Raw genomic sequence first — 22,929 nt, forward strand, 5'->3', positions numbered from 1 at the left:
GCTTTCTGTGCATGTGTGTGTGGAGGCTTTTTCTACCGAGAGCACGTGTGTGAACGTGTGTGTGTAAATCACACAGTCAAGTGATTTAGATGGTCTTCTTTAAAAGCAAAAGAGAAAGATAAAAAAGACAAAAAAAACAAACAAAACAAAACAGCAGAACCCTGCTCCAGGTATGATTCAATTTAAATGTGTCTTCAAGTGTTTGGTTTGTTTGACCCAGATTTCTCACCTACCCCACTATTGATGAATTGGATATCCGGAGGCAGCCTTGTGCGACGATTTCATTTAGTTGATGTGTAGTGAACAGCACCCTCTGCTGACTGTATATCTGTGTTAGAAGATCAAAGCGAGGATAAAAGCAATTAGACGTGTATAGATGCCGATCCCTTAAGATGCATAAAATCATTCACACATAATATATTGACTCTTGTTTACAGGGGAACCCATCTGAAATTATGGTGAAAGAAAAAGCCTTAAGTGATCATACAGGCAAAAGCACTGGTCTTCTATTCTAAACAACTTGTACATTTTTCAACAAACGTATTATTTTATTTTCAGAGGACAAACTGTGATGTACATTCACATAAAAGTCAAAAAAGGAAGAAAACTCTGTCATTGTGTTTGCATTTAGATTGAGGAAGAAATCGTACAACTTCCGGGAGGTAAGTGATAATGATGATTATTATTTTTTTGTCATTTGGATAAATATAGATTTTAGATTTGCTTCTTTTTCTGTCTGTTTCTCTGCAGATAGTGTGACTTACTTCACCCAAATAGTGAATTTTCAAAGCAAAGATATTTGACTTGATGTCTGGCTGCGGTGAAACTCATTGGAATGGGATTATCAAAGTTGCTACTTTCATCTGTGCTTTCATACTTTGACAAGTAAAGTCAATGGAAGTCATACGAATGTTTGATCATCACTCTCTGAAGGACAGTAACACTCTCTCACCCACACAGCTTCTCTTGCCTCTCTGCATGGTTTGCTTGCTGAAGACTATCCCATCCTGGCCCTCTCCCTCTTGTTCCTCTATCACTCCCACGCACACACATACACACACCCTCTCACCCTCACACACACGCACTCTCATAGACACACAACCTCTTGAGCTCTGTGGTCCAAGTCTACAGGAATGTTGAGTGTCTCTATGACCCTCTCCCTGGAGATTAGGCCTCACCATGAAGGCCCTCCCCTACCCCCAACTTCATTCCATTCCAAAGTATGCCCCCTGAGAGCTGCCACTTTTTTTTTTCTTTATCTGAGCCGGATGATTGTGACAGATTGGCTAAATGACGCACACACACCTACACACATTTGTGGACACATGTTTGAGGCACAAACAGAGGGGAGGCTACTCTGCCCAGGGAGGGACAGACACTGCCAGGCTCCAGCTATAAAACCCTCCCAGGATGAGGCCAGAGTCCTGCTCTGAGCTGGACAGGACCTCCTTCCTTTGTGCCAGGACACTGTCAGACAGGCAGCACACGAGCCTCCAGCATGAACGACATCTACAAGGCAGCGGTAAGTTCTCTAACTCAAATTATATGGTGTAAGGGGTGCAGTTGGCTCCTTCTGATGAAGCGATTTGGTTTGGTTTGGTTGTAGTTGGATGCTCACCAAAACTGACATATGATCTGCTAAAAAAGTGTTGTTTTGGTTCACAAACTCTCAACTCTTAACATTCATACTTAGAGGGACAGTCAGTGGTTTACAATCTCGGACTGTGATTTGACACAGTACAATTTAATTGGCTATCATTTTGAATGTATTGGCACTCATGCATCTCTTTTTTGGTTGGTTTATAAAGTTTCCCATCTGACATTGCTTGAATGATTGATCAATCCCTCTTGATGTGGCCTGCACAGCACATCACCTCCATCATCAGCTGATGTCAAATAAGCCTCAAAACCATATACGCCTGCAGGTTGTCAACCCTATCAGACCTCTCGGGAGCCACTCATGAGGTCACTGACAGGCCACATCCCTGGTCTGTACTCTGCTGCTTCATTCATGACTTCAAATGGAACGGTCCCACTTCACATGACTAATTTTGGCCAGTTGCTCTAACACTCCTTCGTTTGAGGTTCTCTGGTGCCAGAGAAGGGCCTCAGGTTTAGATAAAGCCCCCCTATGGCTGAATTCCAGCATTATCTGTGAGCCTGAGAGCTGTGCAGCTATACTGTCCCCCTCTGCCTGGACAGTCAGCTGGCAGTCCTGTCCACTCACACTCCAAGTGAGCAGTCCGGCAGAGACAGCACATAGGAATGTATATGACATATGTTTGTTTAGATGGATTTTTTTCATATGTCATCACCAGGGGAGTGTGTGTTTATGTGTGTATCTATTTTATAGCGGTTGACAGACGATAAGTTTTACATAAGCAGCTGTCTCCCTCTCTAATTCGTGGTAGCTTTTCCAGGATTACTGTGCCATTGTTGGGCCAGATCCACAGCTATGCTAATTTGAAGCAGTGCATATTGTGTCCTTTATCTGTGGTTCCTGATCCTCCCGTGTTTATTTTTAACTCTTTTTGGCCCTGATATGTAGGTTCTGCCTTTTGCCAGGGGTGGCCCAGTATGAAGATAATCTATCCCAGAGGCTGATTTGACACTTTCTATTTCTTGATGAGAAAAATGCTCACACTCTGAACCTTTTCACCTTTCACAGGTTGAGCAGCTGACAGATGAACAAAAAAATGGTGCGTAATCTGTTCACTTCATAATTTCTTCCCCAAAAGTATCTGCCTGTTACGTTGAGCATTAAGCCCACTTGAAAAAAACGTGCCGTTAGATGTAACTTGCTGCTAACACCTTAAACCCTAATAGAATTAATTTCTTTGTGTATGTGTGTGTGTGTGTGTGTGTGTGTGCTCTGTTCTGGTGTTCAGAGTTTAAAGCCGCCTTTGACATCTTCGTGCAAGATGCAGAGGACGGCTGCATCAGCACTAAGGAGCTGGGGAAGGTGATGAGGATGCTCGGGCAGAACCCCACACCGGAGGAGCTGCAGGAGATGATTGACGAGGTGGATGAAGATGGTAAATCAAATCACTACTGTGCTGCAGTAACTTAAACTGAATGATTGGTTGCTGTTGACCTCTCCATGCCCATGGGTCGGCTACCAGGTCCATCATGATGCGTAGACAACCGTCAGGCAAACCCTCTGAACTTAATGTCAAATGAAGGGTCTTAAAGAAAACAGGATGTGTCAGGCTGGGTTAAAGAGAAATGTGTATCAGATGACGCACAAGTCATCTTGAATTTTCCATGTGATGTAATGATGAAAAAAGTTTCAGTGTGGACAATACAGTAAGTCGTGTTGTCAGGTAACTATAGATGGAGACGTTTAAAGACTCAAAATGTATCTTATTGACCATATGAGTCACAGGTTTCCTTGTTAAAATAATAATTAAAAGAATTAATAAGCAAAACTCGTTAAGAACTATTTTATTGCACATTCCATCATTTCTTTGTAAGATTCTGTTTATGCGGCAAGATTTGTGTACAGACAAGGCCTTAAAGAAGAGGTTGAGCTGGTTTGATGATATGAAATTCCAGGAACAGAATGTGATGAAGTGCTTTGTGTGTGTGCAGGGAGCGGCACGGTGGACTTTGATGAGTTCTTGGTCATGATGGTGAGATGCATGAAGGATGACAGCAAAGGGAAGACAGAGGAAGAACTGGCTGAGCTGTTTCGGATGTTTGACAAGTAAATTTCATGTTGACTCATTATTCTTCCATTTTCTACACTTGCTTTGTGAAATTCGGGGTCGTGGGGGGCTTCTCTATCCTGCTTTAAAAAAATGAATGCATTAAGAACAGTTTACACAAATTCTATGCTAAACCTACTGACAGACTAGTCAAATCTTTCTTTATCAAGAGGATGCTATCATGTGAAAACTACCCAAATCTTGTGATGCAAATTCTCTTCGGTGTGACTCTGGCAAAGTATGCTCCCCGTGTGCAATTATGTGTTCTGACAAAATGCCAAGTAGTTCTGCAGAGTGCAGCATGTAGTTGGCTCCTTAATCCTTTCTGACAGTTCAGAGTATTTCTAACACCCACCGCCATGTAAGTCACACACCGCATCTGCACATCAAAGAGCAAACTTGCCTTGCCTTCCCTACAGTGATGTTCCCAGACACAAACTCCTGATATGATCATGCACATGTCACATACAAACACACCCGCTTTCCAAACGCCTCCTGTAAAGTTTAGTTGAAGTTCCCTATGTGCAAAAACATGTTTTATTTCTGTGGTTGTGCAGAAACGCCGATGGTTACATTGACCTGGATGAGCTGAAAATGATGCTGGAATCTACAGGAGAGGCGATCACGGAGGACGACATCGAGGAATTGATGAGAGACGGGGACAAGAACAATGATGGCAAAATCGACTATGACGGTAGGAAGTTTAAACCGATTAAAAACACTGAAGATAAATGGTGAAAATGTTATTGAGAGCAAGAACTCATAAAATCTTTTCGTGTCATTCAGGACATCATACAATTTCATAGTAGTTGACTTGAGGCTCAATTATTCGCCAACAAACGCTTTCTTATTTGTTCCAGAATTCTTGGAGTTTATGAAAGGAGTGGAGTAAATCTGATGTTCCCGGGGTGATATTTTTGTATGTCTTTGTGACTCCATGACGATCTGTGGAAAACTACCAGCTGAAACGGAAGCAACTGATGAAAACAATGGGACGACTTTGCAAGATTTAGTCAAATACCGCATCTAAATTTTCTGAATTTTTGTTTTTTTCTATCATCTCTTGCATCGTTGTAAATACAGTTTGTGACAAGCTCTTAATGTCCTTTGTGTACTGAAGTCTTGAGTGTAAATTTCTCCAAATTTCTTTGAATTACTCAAGAGGGCCAAAAGAGCATTTCTCATTTGGCTGCTTGAGGCTTGAACTCTGTGTTTGTTTCTGAATAAATCTCATCCCCCACCACAGTCAGTATAGAAATCTTCTCACTGAAATGGTGATATTGTACACCTGGGCAGCAAATGTAAACAAAGGAGAAGATACACATGAGTCAACACAGTTTTACACATAGTTCTGGTAGGGAAATCCTACTATTGACACAATACACCAGATCCAGACTGTGTACATGCTATCATGTGCACACTGTGTACATTTCTGTTTGTCTAAAATATCCTCAGGACTTTTTATTCCCTTCTCATGTCCCTGGAATGGTTCTTCATGAAAGGTCTGCTTGGAATGTTTGTTTATGTAATAAACAAGTTGCATTTGTCTGTGCGGTCATTTTCCCTGAAACCAGTTTTCATTTTCTTACTGTACCAACAGTGAGGACATAGCTGATTCTCATGCAGCTGTTACCTTGTTCTGCAGTGATTTTGTGTTTTGTCACAAGAGTTGTGTTGCAGAATAATTGATATTTGTTTTAGTCTTTTTCTTCTATCTTCTACCTTTACTGGGTTTTTTCTTTTTTCCAGGTTTCACAGCAGGTCACATTTCCCTCTCTGTCACGCTGTGCAGAGAGAAATAAAAATAAAACTCAAAGGAGGCCTGTAATATGACTGTTGTCCTCTAAAACAAGACACTTTTTCATGAAGTTGAGCAGCCTGTTTTAAGTTTTGGCCCATTTGTGCATTCTGTAGTGGCTCTTGTCTGCAGTATGTGGACTATTCACATGGTCGTATCTAGTTACAAAGTGTATTGAGACAGGAGCTATTTATGTCTAATCATGTTAGTGCCCATGTTAGGGGATCACCAGCACCAGTTGACAAGCAGATGCCTCCGTCCATATAAAGAATTATTTTGCCTACGAAGAGATAACAGTTCTATTGTTAATGTTAACCCAGCTTTAATGCTGAAATAAATGGAAGCACTTCTGAAATATCTGGATCATGGGAGTCGAGTAATTAAAATCCCAAGTCCAAAAAGATTGGGACGATGTGTAAAATGTAATTTACATAATCTAACAGTCTGAACATCTGGGAACTGAGGAGCCCAGTTGCTGTACCTTTGAGAAAGGAATGTTGTTCCATTCTTGTCTGATTCTAGCTGCTCAAGAGATCGGAGACTTCTTTGTCATGTTTTGCATTTTATGATGTGACACTGTTTTCAGTTTGTGAAATATCTGGACTGCAGTCCAGCATCCGGACTCTTCTACTACGAAGTAACACCGTTGTAATAGTTGCAGCGTTCGGCTAAGCTTTGTTTTGCTGAAATATGCAAGACCTTCACTGAATAAAAACTAATCTGGATAGGGAGCATATGTTGCTCTAAAACCTGTATATATTTTGTGTAAGTTCCCAGTTCCATAGTCACAATGCACCCCAAACCAGCACAGATGCAGGCTTTTGAACTGAGATGACAGCTCAACTAACAAGCAAACTGATAACAAGCCAGATGGTCCCTCTTGTCTTCAGTCCAGAGTATGTAATGTCCATGACCTCTGAAAAGGATTTTGAATTTCTATTAGTCTGACCACAAAACAGCTTTCCACTTTGCCTCTTTGTCTCTTTTAAATGAGCTTTGGCCCAGAGAAGATGACAGCGGTTCTGGATCGTGCTCATATATGGCTTCTCATTTGCATAATAGAGCTTTAACTCAGGCATTGACTTCTGGAAACATTTCTGAGCTCATGTCATCACGTCTGTTTTTAATGCAGTGCCTGAAGGGCCTGAAGACCACAGACTATCTAATATGGATTTTTGGCCATGTCCATTACACACAGAGATGTCTCCAGACTCTCTAAATCTTTTGAGGATATTATGCATTATGGATGATGGAATATTCAAAGTCTACATTATTTCATGTCGCAAAAGATTATTCTAGAATATTTATGCATTTTTTGCAGATTGCTGAGCCTCTGACTATAGTTACTTGTGAGAGACTTTACCTCCATACTGTGCTCTTTTTATACCCAATCATGTTAGTGTCCTATTGCCAATTAAGCTAATTAGTTGCAACATGTTTCTTTGTGTCTTTTTAATACCACTTTTCCAGTCTTTTGTTGCCTCTTTTGTCTTTTGTGCTGTCCTGACTTTTTTTAAGACCTGTTGCAGACATCAAATTCAAGATGAACAGTAAAATGCTTCACTGTCAACATTCACTATGTTTTATCAATATTTCAGTTTGTTCAATTTTGAAATTGGGGTTGTGACTTCACGTCAGCATTCCTTTAATTTTACAAAAAGGACAGATTTCAGGCTGCAGATGTCACTGGCACCCTCAGAAGAAGTCCTTGCTCTCTGGAGTCGTGCAGTTATTACTGTGGCCACTTGATGTCAGCAGGACAACACATTCTTATTGGTTTGTTTGGCTCAGTAATTGTAAGCTGTAGCTCCACTCTTTCCAAAGACAGATAATACTCAGCTATCTGGGCTTAACACTCATATAAATCTAATGAGTTGCTAGCAACGAGCTAATATGCTTATGTCAAAGGTGGTTAAGATAACTGTCAATTACAATCAACAATTTGAATCAACAGTATACATTTAGAGTAGTATTTTCTACGTTATTTAAAAATTATGAAACTGATCTTTCTATTTTTTTGTAATTGGAAATGGGATGGATTATGTTTGTTGAAGCAGGTGACGTCAGTGGCCCTGATGACAACATCTGAAGGCCCTCCTACCTCCCCCTGTCTCTTATTGCTTTTCTGGGGCTTCAGCAGCTCCAAACTGCAGCTACTGTTAAGTATCACTGATGGGATTAAAACCCAAACCTGCACTGAACCACAACTGCTCTGCTACAGCTGATAAATATCATCTGACTCTGTACATCAACTGCATTATCTACAATTACCTCTACAATTAAGATAAAAGGAGGAGGGGCGGGGGATGAAGCAATAAAACGAAGTGATTTTATAAGGTAAAGAGATTTCCTGTAAAATAAAACAGAGGTGCTAGTTTTTCTCGCTCAGATTACACTGCTCCGCTGGCTGAGCTCCTTATAAGCTGTAACCCAGCAACTGCAGGGAGGAACTTGATGAGTAGTGCACTCACCACCATCAATGGAAGGCTGGGCAGCAGCAGAGCAGAAAGTGAATGAATCTGGGGTGTGGCGCAATAACAGCTAGTTGGGTGGAGAAGTGATGCAGTTACGTAAGACAGGCTTGATGACTCATGCCTGCTGTTATTAACACACACTGCGGTTATGAGCCACCTTTGCTATTGTGGATTTCAGGGTGTTTGTGAGCCGCTTTCATACTTCCTGTAACCCTGCCAGTAAATGAGACAGAAAGGATCTGCAAAGGTTACAGTAAGACATCAACATCGTACAACTCACTTCATTCAGTTTTATTCTGCCAGTGTAGAGAAATGGCTTATTCCACTGACTAAGTGTGAGTCATGCAGATACAGAGTTCATTATAGTAAGCGCTCACACAACCATACTCATTTATTGATTTATAAATCATGTATTCAAACCCTAACAGCACATAAAAGTTTTAATCCACCATGAAACTGTCCTCAAACTGTGTTACTAAGCTGTGCCAGCAGTCTGATGTGTTCATAACCTTTTTCCCAGCTCAGAGTGATTTATAGATGAGTAAAATCCCCGGAAGAGTGAGGAATACCCCACACACGATTTAGAGTTCGGAAGGCGTTAACTACTCAAACCATCTTTAAGACACCCACGCATGTAGAGCTTATTTGAAGCCAGCAGGCTTTTGGGTTTAGAGGATTCCTGTTTTTCTTGCTTCTCTAAATCACATTCTTTTGGAAGTTGTCCAGTGCTAAATATTACAGATTAGTGTTTAAAATTCTCAAACAGATCATCATTCTCAAAGGCACAAAATGTTGTGCCTTAAATGTTCTTAAAGCCTCTGGAGCCACAGTTACCTTTCATTCATTTAGAGGTCAGGTGAGAGGGTTTTTTATGTTTGATGTTAGTTAGTTAGTTTAGTTTAGTTAGTTAGATGTTAGTTTGAATGAATTACTCTATTATCAACTATAAGCATGACCCCCTTCTCGCTTCTCATTTGAATAAATACTTTGAATAAATGCAGAAATCTTAGACGATTGTCTGCATGAGAAGAGCAAATAGTTGGTTGTTTTTGTTGCCATAAATACACAATGAGGAAGTGGAACACTTTAGACAAAGAGAGAGTGGAAGCACTGCAGATCAAACTGGAACAGACAGAATATTGTATCATGACGCACCATCCCACTTCTGGTGCTGAGAACACTGAAGTACTGTTTCTGGACTGCCCCGCCATAATGGCCCATAGAACAGCAAGACTACGAGACACAGAATTCTCAAATTCCACAGAAATTATTCAACGATTCACATGAATGACAGCAATTGTTTTGTTTTAACGCACCATTGGATGGTTTATCTATTTTTTACCACTATTAAAAGGAAACCTTTTGCTAGTCATACAAAATGCTGGAAGAACTGCTCACACTGCATACTTCAGTACATGAAGCACTACAATGGAACATATTATGAATCTGATTCGATTATTTTTCATGTAAGCACAGTTTTAATGTTGTGAATGGTGAAACTACTTTAAACCATTTTACAAAAGGATGATCCAATAACTTTGCTCTCTCTACATATATAATGTGTTTGAACTCAATAAAGCGACTTGTAATTTCAGTCAGCAAGTGCATTTGTGTTTATTTAAGGTTCTTAGCTGTGCAGTGCTAGGTTTGTAGTACAGATCTTTTTCAGACTGATGAGACTGGCTGTGAAACTGCTGAGAAGAACTGTAGCCTGTTACTTCATCACAGCAACGGTGTCTTTTTAACATGTACTTATTTATGTATTAGTATAAAAGTATTATATTGTATTAGTATAAAGAAAATATTGATTATAGCTGCCCAAAGTCTAAAACTGAAATGCTGTACCTTGGAATCCTCTGCCACAGAATAAATCTGTGTACTCAGCTTGTCAAATATAATTTGTTTCATGAAACAATTCGAGAATCCTCTGTTCTGCACTGTGACATCATCATTTTAGAGTCATGTGACGTAGAAGTGCATCCCAAAGCCATTTCTTTGGCTCACTCGACAATTCAGTACTGTAAGCAACATATGGCCTTGTGTGAATGACATACCAGAACGTAAGTTCCCAGCAAGGCCTCCACTGTAGTTTCTGAGTGAGAACACATGAGAGACAGATGACCTTTACTTTGCGTTGGGTCTAGCAGGACTCAAGGAACATTCCCTTTCATTCACTTTGCCACAGATTAAACAGCAAACAAACATCACTTTATTCTTGGTCTGGGGAGTGCAGGCTACTGTACATCACCGGATGGTGAAATTGGCCACAAAATGAGAGACTTCTGGTGATAACAGATGGCTGCCTGGATCTGCCACAAGGATTCCATGTGGCTCTGCTGTACACACGACCCAGTATTCTCATTTTCAAAGCTCACACTTTTCTTCTGCCTCAGAGAACAAGTCTTTCACAGAAGATTGAAGTGTCACAAGAGGTCTGTTTTGAAAAGATAGTATATCTTTTGTAAGTTCCTGAAGTGATAAGGTACTTTCTGCTGGATGGCTTGAATGTTATGTAGATATCCTCTCTGGTGACACTGCAGCAAATAAGATTACCAAAGCATGCGATTTTGAAGTATTTTCTTTAAACAACTTGTGGTGATGTTTATTTTCCCAAAGTAGTGACAAACCACTCAGTCGAGCTTGACTAAACTTCTAATTAAAACCTTCCTCTACATCTACGAAAGCCAGACTTACTTTATATAAGGCTTATTTCCTTACATACGTGGGGAAATATGAAGGAAATGCTTGCAAATGTGATTCAAGAGTTCTGAGAATCAACTGGCAATCCCCATATAACAGGAGATGAAATCCCTGGCATGATAACACATACCATTCCAGTATAGTCACACATGGCACCATGAAAGCGTGACCGAAGGCTATTCCTGTGTTTCAGTGCAACCAAGAAGAAGGTACTTAGAAGAAAATGAAATTTTTACCATCCGTGCTCACAAAAAAAAAATAAAATGAAACAAGCACAGAATGGGCTCATGTATAGCTCTGTGTGAATGCTCAAAGGACGAAGCAGCCATGTAACTACAGACAGCACAGCAACCGTGATGTCATCCCCTCCTCAGAGTCATGATATCAGAGACAGCATTCAGCCAAATACTGAGATTAGGATTATTCTCTGCGGCCCTGAACATCTGCTGTAGTGAGACCACCAGGCGTAGAAATCCCTGCGGTGAAGACGGCAGTTATTCACATGAACATTACTTTTACAGCAGCATAACATATAAACATATAAGGAACAACAGAAATACTGGAGATGTGAAAATGATTATTTTACTGGAATAACAAAGTGTACTGTGTAGGTAGATTTCAGCTGAAATTTAAAAAAAAGAAAGCCCAGCCCCCTCTGTTATTGTGCATCAGAAGCAGCTGTGAAATTGCTGTCAGTCATGCAGTATGCTAAGTATGTTAAAATAACCACAGCAGGTGTGAACCAGCTCTGGCTGGCTTCTGCACAGCCTCAACGCCACACACACACAAATGTACCAAAAGCATGCTTATAAACAGGCACATGCCCCCACCCCCATGAGCTAAAATCCAGTCCCATCTCAAGCACATCTGCTTTCCCAGCAATGACTGCTGAGTAAGCACCGCTTTGGCCTCTGCTTCCGATCATGTGTGATCATATCAGGGTGGAAGAAATAAACCACATACAGAACGTGTCACAAAAAAAATAGGCCTGCTGTGGCAAGGGGGTGGGGGTGGGATGGGGAATCACAAAGGTATTTATATTTTCTGTGTGAAATTGGCATACTTCTCAGTACACTTTAAGTTCTGTGATTTCTGTTTGCCCGAGCAGTCGTGAGTTTTCCTCTGATTTTCATCAGCAACGTGAGACAGGAGTTAGCAGGCGCTGATGGGACCTCACACGTACATCTCTTAAGTAGGCAGATGAACACAAACTGATTTGTAATTACAGTATTTAAGTGTCTATTTTCAACTCGCAGGGGAGCCTTTCAGCGTGAAATATTTGGCACCAAAAGGAGCTGAATGGTTGCTTCCACACGCGGACATCTAGTTTACATTAAAGCAGAGGATAAATGTTTGTAAGACTCTACTGTGTGACAGCCATAAAAACTGGTAGGTAAAACTGTTGAACTATACAAATCATGAACCTTTGCTCAATTTCAGCATTGTCATTTTACTGTCGATGTACAGCGTCAGTTACAGATAAGACCTCTATGATTAATGGTTCACTCCATCAGCCCCAGGCACTCAAGCTACCTGTTGCCTTATCGTGGGTGTCTTTTTAGATCTAATCATAGGTTTGCCCATCAGGTATGTTGCTTGCCAGGTTCAGTCATGTCGGAAGACCCATCATTCAACAGTGTTTTTTCACTGTGAGGTGTTACCAGGCAAGTCTCTTCACGTAACTCTGAAAGTTGAAAGTTTCACTTTTAGCCTGCTGCATAATTCTCACCCCTCTGAGTCCCAAAGCTGGAACTGATAGAAAAGTTCTAGTGCAGTGCTTCAGTCATCCAGCACAGTGACAGTTATTATACTATAAAATGCTGCGCAAATCACCTGCCGTCTATTGCTTCCAACACAAGTGTTGTTGTTGTTTTCAAGGAATTCCCTGCATTTTTCAGTCATCTGGCAAAGAGCAAACACACATATCTGTAAGACAGGAGATAAAAACATCAAAGAAATTGATCATTTAAGGACCTGATTGGACATGTTAAGTTGAAAAAACACTTTTCCTCAGCAACTTATTCTCTGTGTTGTCTTATTCTTGAGGGAAGGGCCAATGGAAGTGCAACATTCTTTTCTCTCAAACAGTCTCAAAAGAAAACATGTAACTGGTACACTACTTTAAAGGCCACAAAATCCTTAAAAGTCTTTTAAAAGTACGCAATCAGGCGACGTGATGCAAACCTGTTTCTATGTTTTTTCATATCAACACCTTAAGAGTTTTTTTATAGACCAAATCCTCATCGTGTTTTTGTCAAATGTCTCATTTTAAGTGTACATTTTAATGCCTGACAGTGACTGACAGCCAAGCCAAAAGGCAAAAATGTTCTGGAAAAATATTGGGATGGATGGGACTTGTACTTGGATCTCACGCGCGACAGCCTGTGGAGCAACAAAAGTGATCCCTCCTACCTCCTCAGAACATAGGCACGTTGCACTTTGCAAGGTATTTTGGAGCCTTGTAAATGTGGTCATTTCACTCCAGTTTTACATAATGCAAAACGCAGGAATGGCACGGTTTTGAGCGGCAGATGCTGGCAAAGAAGGATTTCATTTTAAGTTTTTTTCGGACAACAGTAAGTGTGTGAACAGATGGTCACAATCCAGTTGTCTGGATACGCCGTATATTGGTAGCAACGCTTCAATGTTAACGTGTAAAATGGTGGTGTGAAAATTGTTCAATTACCGCAGAAAAGTCATGCGAATACTGTTCTTTAAATAGCAGCATGGATGTGAAGGTGCTAGGGAGCTTTCATTTGCTATTTTTTTAAAAGAACAGTATTTGCTATTGTACTTTTGTCAAGAAATGTTAAAACCGCAACAGAATAACTGAGAATAAAAGCCTTCTACAGGCTATAGGCCAACACTGAATTTAAATGGTACTCTCACTCTTCAAGTTGCACAGAGCTGTAGGAAGTCTTGTAATTGTGGTAGAACAGATGCTGTGTCATCTTCCTCTTCCTTTGAGTGCTGTTTGAGCGACTGCTTCTGGGTGTGTCTGCACTGTGGTATTGACAGATCTGGCCTTGTCTTTGTGTCGGAGAACGTGTGAGTGACAGGAAGTCCACACCTACAGCGCTGGGACTGGACGGCGCAAAGTGACAACTCGCAGGTCTCAGGGCACTCTTTGGTTATGACTCAGCCGCAAAACCACTTTTGTGTTGTGAGACAAAGTGTTGACTTTGAGTTAAAAAAAGAAAAAGAAAGTCCAAAACGAAGACAAACAAATGATGCTCAAGTAAAAATATACAATATATTTGAAGTATAAATTTGTACAGAATGCTGTGGACTTTTAGCTTTATATATGCCATACATTAGGGTCCAAATAGGGTCACTTCCATATCCTTCATGATTTACAGAAAATGTCCCCCATTACAACCACAATTAATGCACATCTTTACAAACATACCAAACAAAAACAGCCCTTGGGTGCACTTTAAGAGGCCGAGATGACTTACAGATGCCTTGTAAAAAAAAAAAGAAAATTTCCCTGAAAATGTCTCTTGTTGAGGTAAGAACACACGCATCCAACTCACTTCCTTTCACTTCCTCTCACGCATCAAACTCATTAATTTGTTCTGAGATGAGACTGGCAATAGAGCACAGCTAATTACACATCCTGTCTCCTGTGACGGTGCCACAAAAAGGAGTAGCTGCAGGCCGAAGAGTGTCAGAGTAAAAAATGAGGTGGACATCCATTCGTGCACATCTTTCAGCTGCGCGAACAGCCAGTCCTGTATAACATATTACCTCAACGTGGTAACTGACATTTACTGACAGTTCTGTATTAAGGAAAGGCCAAGGCCTCAGCAACAACAGGCGATGATGCAAAGGTTACAAAACAAGGTCCGTGGTGGAAAAATAATCTCATGTAAATAATGCAGTTATAAGCAATAGAATGTTCTGCAGGGGCTTTGTTAATGAATATAACAAATCTCTGATATTTAGCAGAAAATATCACAGTTCAAATATATACATTGCATTGCCCACTAAAGCTTGTACTTAAAGACTATTAATGTTTACCAGATATTAGTGAAGGTATTCTGCATAAAAGCACAAGAAAAAAAAAAAAGAAGCTCTCTGTGGTGACAGCAAAAAGCCATCAGGAGGAAAACTTTAACAATGATTCCAGGTTGGATGAGTATAGTAGCTTATTTCCCTCGGCTTAAGGAACAAAACATATCTGATTGGTCCTCAGAAAACATTCTGTGTGGCCAAAGACAATCAAGGCGGCAATATTCATAACCGATACAGAAAAAAAACATAGAAACATCCATTTTACAGCTGGTGAATTAACAAATAACAGTCATATACCAGTCCAAGATGTAACAGAGAAGCTTTGAGATGTTCTGCTGCTGCGACAGCACATGATCATTAACTAATGCCATGTGTGGTGGAAAGCAAAATTCTTCTTTACGTTAAGATATTAAGGCAACGGGACGGGAGCTTGTTCTCTGCATATGAGGGCTGTTCCTTTAACAGATCAGTGTAGTTCATTTTGGTGCAGAACACTGTGACTTACTTACTGCTTGTGTCAGCAACTTAGGCATCTGACAGGCTCAGAAAACCTAAGCGACACCACAGGAAGCAAAATAAGCGATAGAGAGAGAGAGAAAAAAGAAAAAAAAGCTGTCTTATTGCTCCCTATGTGGACTCGAGATGAAAAACATTGTGATTGGTCGGTGTGGTGAAGCAGAGCGGCTGCTCGCTGGTGGAGCGGTTATCGCAGGGAGTGTGACGCCCCAGCGTCCTCTCAAAGTCCAAGAGCTGACCCATGAAGTTGAAGTTTGGCGAAATGTTGGATTTCTTCCTCTTGACGAGGTCATAAGCATCATTTAGAGAGAGGTTGAGTCTCTGCATCAGGTAGGCCACCGTGACTGTGACCGAGCGGCTGATGCCGGCTAAGCAGTGGACCAGGATGCCACACTGCTTGGATCGAGCCTCATCTGTAAGACAAAGAAAAAAACCTTCAGATCGTTTGAAGCAATACCTTCCAGCATGACAATGCTATAAGTTTCACTATAGCAGTCGGTGTGAATCTTGCTCGTCTGATGGACAGAAAAAAAAAAAAAAGAAGCCATCACCTCGTAAGCAAACTAAAAAACAGTTGTCAACTTATAACGTCAGAAATAAACATAAACCAGGACAGTGGAAACAACAACTTCCTTCCTCAAACCACCCCTGAACCTGTCAAGAAACTTGTTCATATCACACAACCCAGCAACCACCAAACAAACAAATGTATGGCTGTGGTTTCAGATGCAGCCATGGTGAGAAACACCAGTCAAAAGCAAAACTTAAACACGTAACGCTGCCAAACGAAACAACAAATAAAAGTCATGTTCCTTATCAAGGTTTTACAAGCCGTTGCTCTGAATTAAAAAAAAAAAAAAAAAAAGCATCTGAGAGCTTTGGCCTCTCGTCTCCAAACTCATACACAGATCTCAAAAACACACGTTTGTTGGTGAAGTCGTGTGTGGTTCCTCACTGTCAAATTATTAGTAAAACTTATTCAACTCCCACTTCACCTTCAAACATATGAACAAAAAGAAGTACATTCCACTTACAAAGTTTGAATTCACATCACTGTCCTTGTGGAAAGACGGTAAAAATAAATGTATGTTCACCCAGGCCAGATGCTGATTTACTCACCAATAAATGATATTGCCTCTGGAAAGAACTGGGACAGGTTCTGACTCCAGTGGTCCGAAATAGGGATCTGTTTGTACCTGAAGTGGCCGTCGTGCTCAAACATGTTGGGGAGATTGGGTGTGACATTCAGGATGTATGTGATGTTGTACTGTCCCAGCACATCCAGGTTGGTGGAGTCTTTGGCGCAGCCTAGGTAAAGGTAGGGTAGGATTTGAACAGGGAAGTCAGGCTGATAGCTGGGGACGGGGCTCTCCTCGGACTCCGTGGCACTGCCGGGCTCTCGATCGGACTCCCCGTCGGAGCAATCCGAGCTGATCCGGAGATTCCCAAAACCCAGAACGGACATGGGAGGAGAGGAGCTGGGACAGGAGCTGTCCAGGAGGGTCTCGCAGTGCTCTGGGAACTCTGTGTGGAACTTTACAAAACCGCCTGGATAACAGCCAAAACATAACAATGTGTTAACAAATCACATATAAACTCTACATGATCATCTTTTAAGGGGACACCTTATCTATACAGTACTGTTAATTTAATACTATTGTAACAGAAAATACATGGCAAGTATTGAAGCTGAAATGTATGCCCCCCCCCCCCATCTCTCTCTCTCTCACACACACACCCTCAAACACACACACACACACACACAACAAGACCATTCATGAAATGCATGTCTGTTCCTGCTAGAGCAAAACATGCCGCAGCCATTTTGGAATTTTAATTGAGAATCTCAGTAGTGACACAAACTTTTTGAACAGCCTTCAAACCGTTCAGCCTTCAAACTAGAGCGCATAAGTAAGCAAGTGCAGCTCAATAATGAACTACAAATCAAATTAGGTATAAAGAGAGTTTTAATTTAACAGCCCAAAGTTGACATTGGTAACTGTAAAACCCAGTCCCGGGTAAATTCATTTTCAAACGTACAGCTTCTGTACAGTTCAATTAGCGTCCTTTAAACTTTATTTGCATTTTTTTTGTAATGACAACAAATGTGGTATCAATGCGCCAAAACTCCTTATACGTGAAACGTGCCAACAAGAACATTCATAAGCTACCTATCCATTGTTATACACCCCTTACAACAAATCTTCCGAACGTAGTTTCGTTGTTTCTTCGAATACATTAAGAGGAAAGCAAATTACCTTCCAGAAAGTACGCTTTACAGCCGTCTTCCCATAGTTTCTGAAGAAGTAGAAACAAAACCGACGCCGGGGCTCCACTGTCCGACCAGCCCGCCGTGCACTCATCGTACAGGACAACCGTGTCCGTCTTGCACCGTCGTAAAAACTCCTCCTTGTCCTCTTTTTTGGAAATGATAGTCTGAATGGGTATGTTGCCCTTTTTGAACCTTCGGAGCATCAGCCCCGTCATGCCCAGATTTATGGCGGTCTCTATGTGGGATGATTCATGAAGCTCATGTGAACGGCAGTCCAGCAGGAGCAGAGAAGTGCCCCCAGACTCTAACTCGAGTTGCAGCCATTCCACGCTTTTACTCGGCGTCAGATTAGACATATCGTACTCATACCACGCTACATGCAAGCGTAAACAGTTAGTCCATCAAGCGACGACAAGCCACATTTCACCCGACCTAGTGGAGAAGAGTTAAATGTTGCCCCGCCAGCGCATGGCGACTCTGCTTGAGCGAAGAGATTTTCCCCTTTTTCCTCCTGTCTCTTTCCATCAGTCAGTGAGTGTGACCTGTCCGAGTGAGCCGAGGATTCACCGGAGACCCATCGACACTTTGATTGAAATGTTTTATGGCCGGTAATCTCCCCGTCAACTTCAACGGCTTCACATCGTACCAGGGTCCAACGTACACATTCTCGGTTTACCATTCCGATGCACGGGAGCCTTTTATTTAGTTGACAGAAGAGCAACTCAAGAGGGAGGAGTTTGATCCGATTTAAAGTCACAGCAGAAAACTGAACAAAGTTTACTGGGTCTCAATGAAGTCTGAACTCACCAGAACTGGAGGGTGTTTTCTCCACAACCGTTTGTTGCACTGCGACGGGGGTTCTTTGTGACTTTTATGGGGATTATTGTCACATTTGACTCCCAAATCTTGTCTTTTTTATTTATTTATTTATTTTTTTTAAAGTACCACCGACATATTCCATTAGAACCTCTCGTCTACAATGACAAGGATGTTTACACTGTTACATTTGGAAGGATAAGTTGAGGGTTGGAATTGCATGTGCCCATACAATAATGCCTTATTACGGGAATGTTTGTGAAACAGAAAAACTCCCCTGGGTTTTATGTGGAATTGTCTTGAGCACTTTCATTATGAAACGGGAATTTCTCCATTTTAGTTTGCTGTGTCAGGCCACACAAGATGCTCTCCACAAATACTATTAACACGACAGATTTGTCAGTCCTAACATAGTTTATTTTCTTTCTTTTCCCCCCTTTTTTACGGTGTTCTCTGACAACTTGTGCAGATACAATAAACACAGCCTCACAGCCAGAACGCGGAACAGCGTAAGTTGTTCAAAAAAGGCATCAAAAAAGGCACCAAAAAAAAAAGAAAATGTCAAAACTATGACTCTGGGTTACACACTAGATATATGCCCACGTCTGTCTTTCATAACTGTGACATGCTTATGTTCTGCATTTCATAAAACTGTCAAATACAGTGACTACATTTTCAAGGCTCCAAAAACCTTACCTCATTTTCCTCTTTTTTCACAATTTACATTACGTGAAACAGTCATAAACGTGGCATTGCGCAACTAAAGCTGTTAAGAAGTGCTTATTTATCAAGATATTGATTGATATAAATCTATTTCAACATTTCTGCACCTTTGCTCTGACTACTATGGTTTGGATATGTGGACAAATGTACATTATCCGTTTGATCACCATTAAGTGGACACAGGCTTTTCATCACTTGGCAGGTCTTTATTCTTTTTTTTTTTTAGGGGGGGGGTCACATTCTGATCATCTTGTATCACACACAAGATGGTCACATATGTTAAATATGGTCATTTTGTGCAACTTTGTAGCTATTTTGAGACTTTTGTGGTCCTTTTGTATTTCTTTATTTTGGTTGCTATTTTGCCTTTGTGATGATTTTCTATATTTTTTCCATTCATCCTATCTGAGTGTGCTTATTACATTTTCCGGGATAAGACCACAGCCCCTGGTTCAGTTATCTGTCTGTGACAGTAAACCTTTTTGAGCATATTGTTTAATATTAAAATGCAAATTCTCTGATAATGATGATTCTCAAATCAAATCAAATCAAATCACTGAAACACAAGTGGGGCAAATCCAGATGATACAATCTCCACCATCCATCATTCAGGGTGAGGTTTTGGATCGTTATACATCATTTTTCATCATGATAACCTTATCGGATTGGACACACCCCCAAACTGCTGTCTTCCTTAATTTTCAGTTTATTTCTAAGGTGAAGCCTTTGAAGGAAGCTTTCTCTCGCTCCAAAATAAATAGCATCTGTGTATTTTCTTTGAATATAAGCACATGACTTTCATGGTTCATTGCTGGTGTGCACAATGATGCAGGAGAATAGTGAAAAAGGAGAATTAAGAGAGTGGCAGGGAAAGAGAAGCAGTTTGAGGTGGGAATCCAGGCGTGCAGCTCATCTGTGTGCCCACGTGAGAGGGGGGAGACACAGATGTGTAGCACATCTGGATTAACCCTGAATGAGGAATGGAGCTAGACGCTCACACATTCACACACAAGCCCTCTCAGCCATTCTCTGATGACAGGACAACAGGCACCACATCGCCACACTACACTTCACCACCATTTTAGCATAATCCCGCAACAGACAACCTCCACACAATTACCAACAGTTTAAGAAACAATAACCCCCCCCACACACACACACAGATGTGTACACACCGCCCCCGGTCCCTCATGCCCACATGATTGCTGCTCCCGTTGAAGTCTCTTCCAGGAAGCGTAGGGGTGTTGGACCGGTCCTCAAACTTTCTGTCATAAGGAGCTGAGAAGCCCACATCTTTAAAAAAAAAAAAAAAGTGATAAGAGAAGGAAATATTGTGTGATAATGAGATCAAACAGTGATCAAATAACATTTCCCCACCACACCACATAACAGCCTTTTGTGCTTTTTTACTAGATTTAATGTACAATAAAGGCAAATTCTGGTTAAAGTGAAAGGTACACCTTTTCTTTTTTTAAATACTCCAGAAGGATAGAGCTGCCGTGTATGACCATCTCAAACATTTCACACTAAATCTGTCCAAAAAAATATGAATGACACTCATGACACTCATGATTGCCTGACAGCTTCTTTTCCACCAACACTTCAGTTCCACCATTTGCTTAAAGAAATGAGCTCATGCTAACTCTCCCAGACTGAAGAGAGAAAACTCAGGATCAGGTCAACTGCTGCTTTGAGGGCTTTCTCACATGTGTGGCAGATACACAAACACACTCCTGTCATGTGCAGATGTACAGTGGGATGAATTAAGAGTTGAGACAGATGGGAGGAGACCATCCGCTTCATTGATGTTTCCCAGCATGTGGGAGTAATATGTATATATATCGCTAATCTTATCCAAACATGGTAATCATAGACTACAGCACAGATAATCTATAACATGCATAACGATGTCACTATTTTGTAAGAAATATATTTAAATAAAATGATTAGTCAGTTACATCACAGGAAGAACCTATTTTTTCAGTACATTCAGAATATTGTCTCTAAAGATTAATATCCTATTTGGCATGTCTGCTACACTGAAATATGTTGTGAGGTACAACAAAGCGCGTCTGCTGCATTTTAACAACACCAAAGTGGTCCTCCACATTATCGAGATAAGAAACACAATATCCTGATACCCTCTAGTGGTTCATGAAAAAAGCTGCTACACTAGTTATGAGTCATCAGCACAGGAAGGAGATGTCTGATGTCATGGCCTCACAGCTGCAAATGGAGGGCCCAGTATGCCTCCGTGTGGCCGAACCTGGTATGCTACCAAATGCATTTTATGAATGAAAAGCCAGATGACCACAAATCTGCCCTTAAGCTGTTTAAACACACCGAAGAACATTAGATATATGCTCGATACTGTTCTTTACTAATCGGTTTTAAAGATAAATTAGACAAACAGGATTGTCTACTTTAAAGTCATGTGAGAAGGGGTTGGATAAAACCGCTTATAATACTTAGCTGTTGATGTTATCTCGGAATCTGTGTGATTTAAAATGAGTTTTGCTAAACCACCTGAGACCAAAGCCACAAACCTCTGCAACACTTCATAACTGAATACACCAACTACTATAAAAAGGAGCCAGTGGCACATTCCATAACATGTTGTAACCCATGAAAGATGTAGTGTCTTTCCTGGGAGCACTGTGTGTATTGAAATAGTGAACACATAGAGAACAGTACGTGCAGCACATTTATTGCAAGGTAGCTACTTTTACTTGCGTTGTATGTCTTTTAATTTCTTTCTTTCAAATCATTTCCTTTGTACAGCACTTGTCTTCTCATTGGTTGGTTTTTAAAGCGCTTTATAAATAGTTGGACTGGATTGGATAAAAAAAAAAAACTCAAAGAGACAGTATTGGCGAATTAGTCTTGTGGGTTTACTTCGTATGAGAACTTTGGAGCTGTCCGACTGATTTATTACAAATGTGAGACTAAATAAACCACTGAGCTGCTTGAATTTTATAAATGTATCAAGGTCTGTGTTAGCTCAATCATCTGAACAAGCAGGAAACATAATTGTTAGATATCATCGTGACGGAGGGGGTATAAGATCATGAGCAGGCTAAATCCGCTGCTCCTAAAATCTTGCATTGAAAGTCTACAGGAACATCTTTCTGCTTAGGCGCAAGGATCATCAGTGTTCGGCGTTTTTCAGTGAAGAGTAAGAACATTCCTCATACGTTTTATTTAAGGAGAAATCATTGCAACTGTCAAATTGTGTCAAAGAACATAAATAAAGCCTGACAAATACTGGAGGCACGTTTTCTGGTAAAAAGAAAACAAAACAGATTTGAGACCCAGCATGTTGTTGGCCAACGTACTAGAGTGAGCTTGTACAAGAACAGTAACCGCAAAGTGGCCCACAAAGGTAAGAGTGTGCAGATGGAGATGTGGCTGCATGAGAACGCTGTGTGAAGCGGAGTTTGTATTTCAAATACTGAATGACGAGATGGCCCAAGAGGGCTGTCAGGAGAGGAATATTCCAACATGACAGTGACATTAAACACATTCTAGAAATAAGAAAGGAACAAGAAATCCCCATGTCAAGTACGTCTGCTGACTTCGATCCAATAGAACGCTTCTGCATTGAAGTGGGAAATAAAACCCAACTATCTGTTGCTATTTTTGAAGGCCTTAGCACTGGTGTTCATCTGCTCATCTGGTAGGTGCCTCTTCAGTTAGCAATTACCCCAACATTCATCTCTGTGGTCTGTGGGAAGCCAAAGCAAAGACCCCACAGACACAGTGAGATCATGCAAACTTGAAACAATCGAGTCGAGTCAGCAAAAACAAATAAGTAAATTACACAAAACGTAAAAGAATACAAATATACTTTTGAATTTAACTGATGTGACTGTTAACACATTAATGAACAAGACCATGAGCCCAGTG

General features: G+C 40.9%; 2 protein-coding genes across 2 annotated transcripts; one reads left to right on the forward strand and one right to left on the reverse strand.

Moving 5' to 3' along the window:
• Positions 1–1,414: 1,414 nt before the first annotated feature.
• On the forward strand, positions 1,415–5,253 carry tnnc1a (troponin C type 1a (slow)). Its single transcript, XM_072367707.1, has 6 exons — positions 1,415–1,522; positions 2,669–2,699; positions 2,889–3,035; positions 3,592–3,706; positions 4,265–4,401; positions 4,568–5,253. The coding sequence occupies exons 1-6, from the start codon at positions 1,499–1,501 to the stop codon at positions 4,597–4,599; spliced, it is 486 nt and encodes a 161-aa protein (XP_072223808.1). The 5' UTR covers positions 1,415–1,498; the 3' UTR covers positions 4,600–5,253.
• Positions 5,254–13,913: 8,660 nt separating this feature from the next.
• Positions 13,914–18,183, reverse strand: LOC140271507 (dual specificity protein phosphatase 7-like). The gene is made up of 3 exons (XM_072366753.1): positions 17,471–18,183; positions 16,332–16,760; positions 13,914–15,625 (listed from the first exon to the last, which is right to left on the reverse strand). The coding sequence occupies exons 1-3, from the start codon at positions 17,838–17,840 to the stop codon at positions 15,324–15,326; spliced, it is 1,101 nt and encodes a 366-aa protein (XP_072222854.1). The 5' UTR covers positions 17,841–18,183; the 3' UTR covers positions 13,914–15,323.
• Positions 18,184–22,929: the final 4,746 nt, after the last annotated feature.

The sequence above is a fragment of the Leuresthes tenuis genome, unplaced genomic scaffold (genome assembly GCF_036924035.1).
Source record: "Leuresthes tenuis unplaced genomic scaffold, fLeuTen1.0.hap1 SCAF_16, whole genome shotgun sequence".
Lineage (NCBI taxonomy): Eukaryota > Metazoa > Chordata > Actinopteri > Atheriniformes > Atherinopsidae > Leuresthes > Leuresthes tenuis.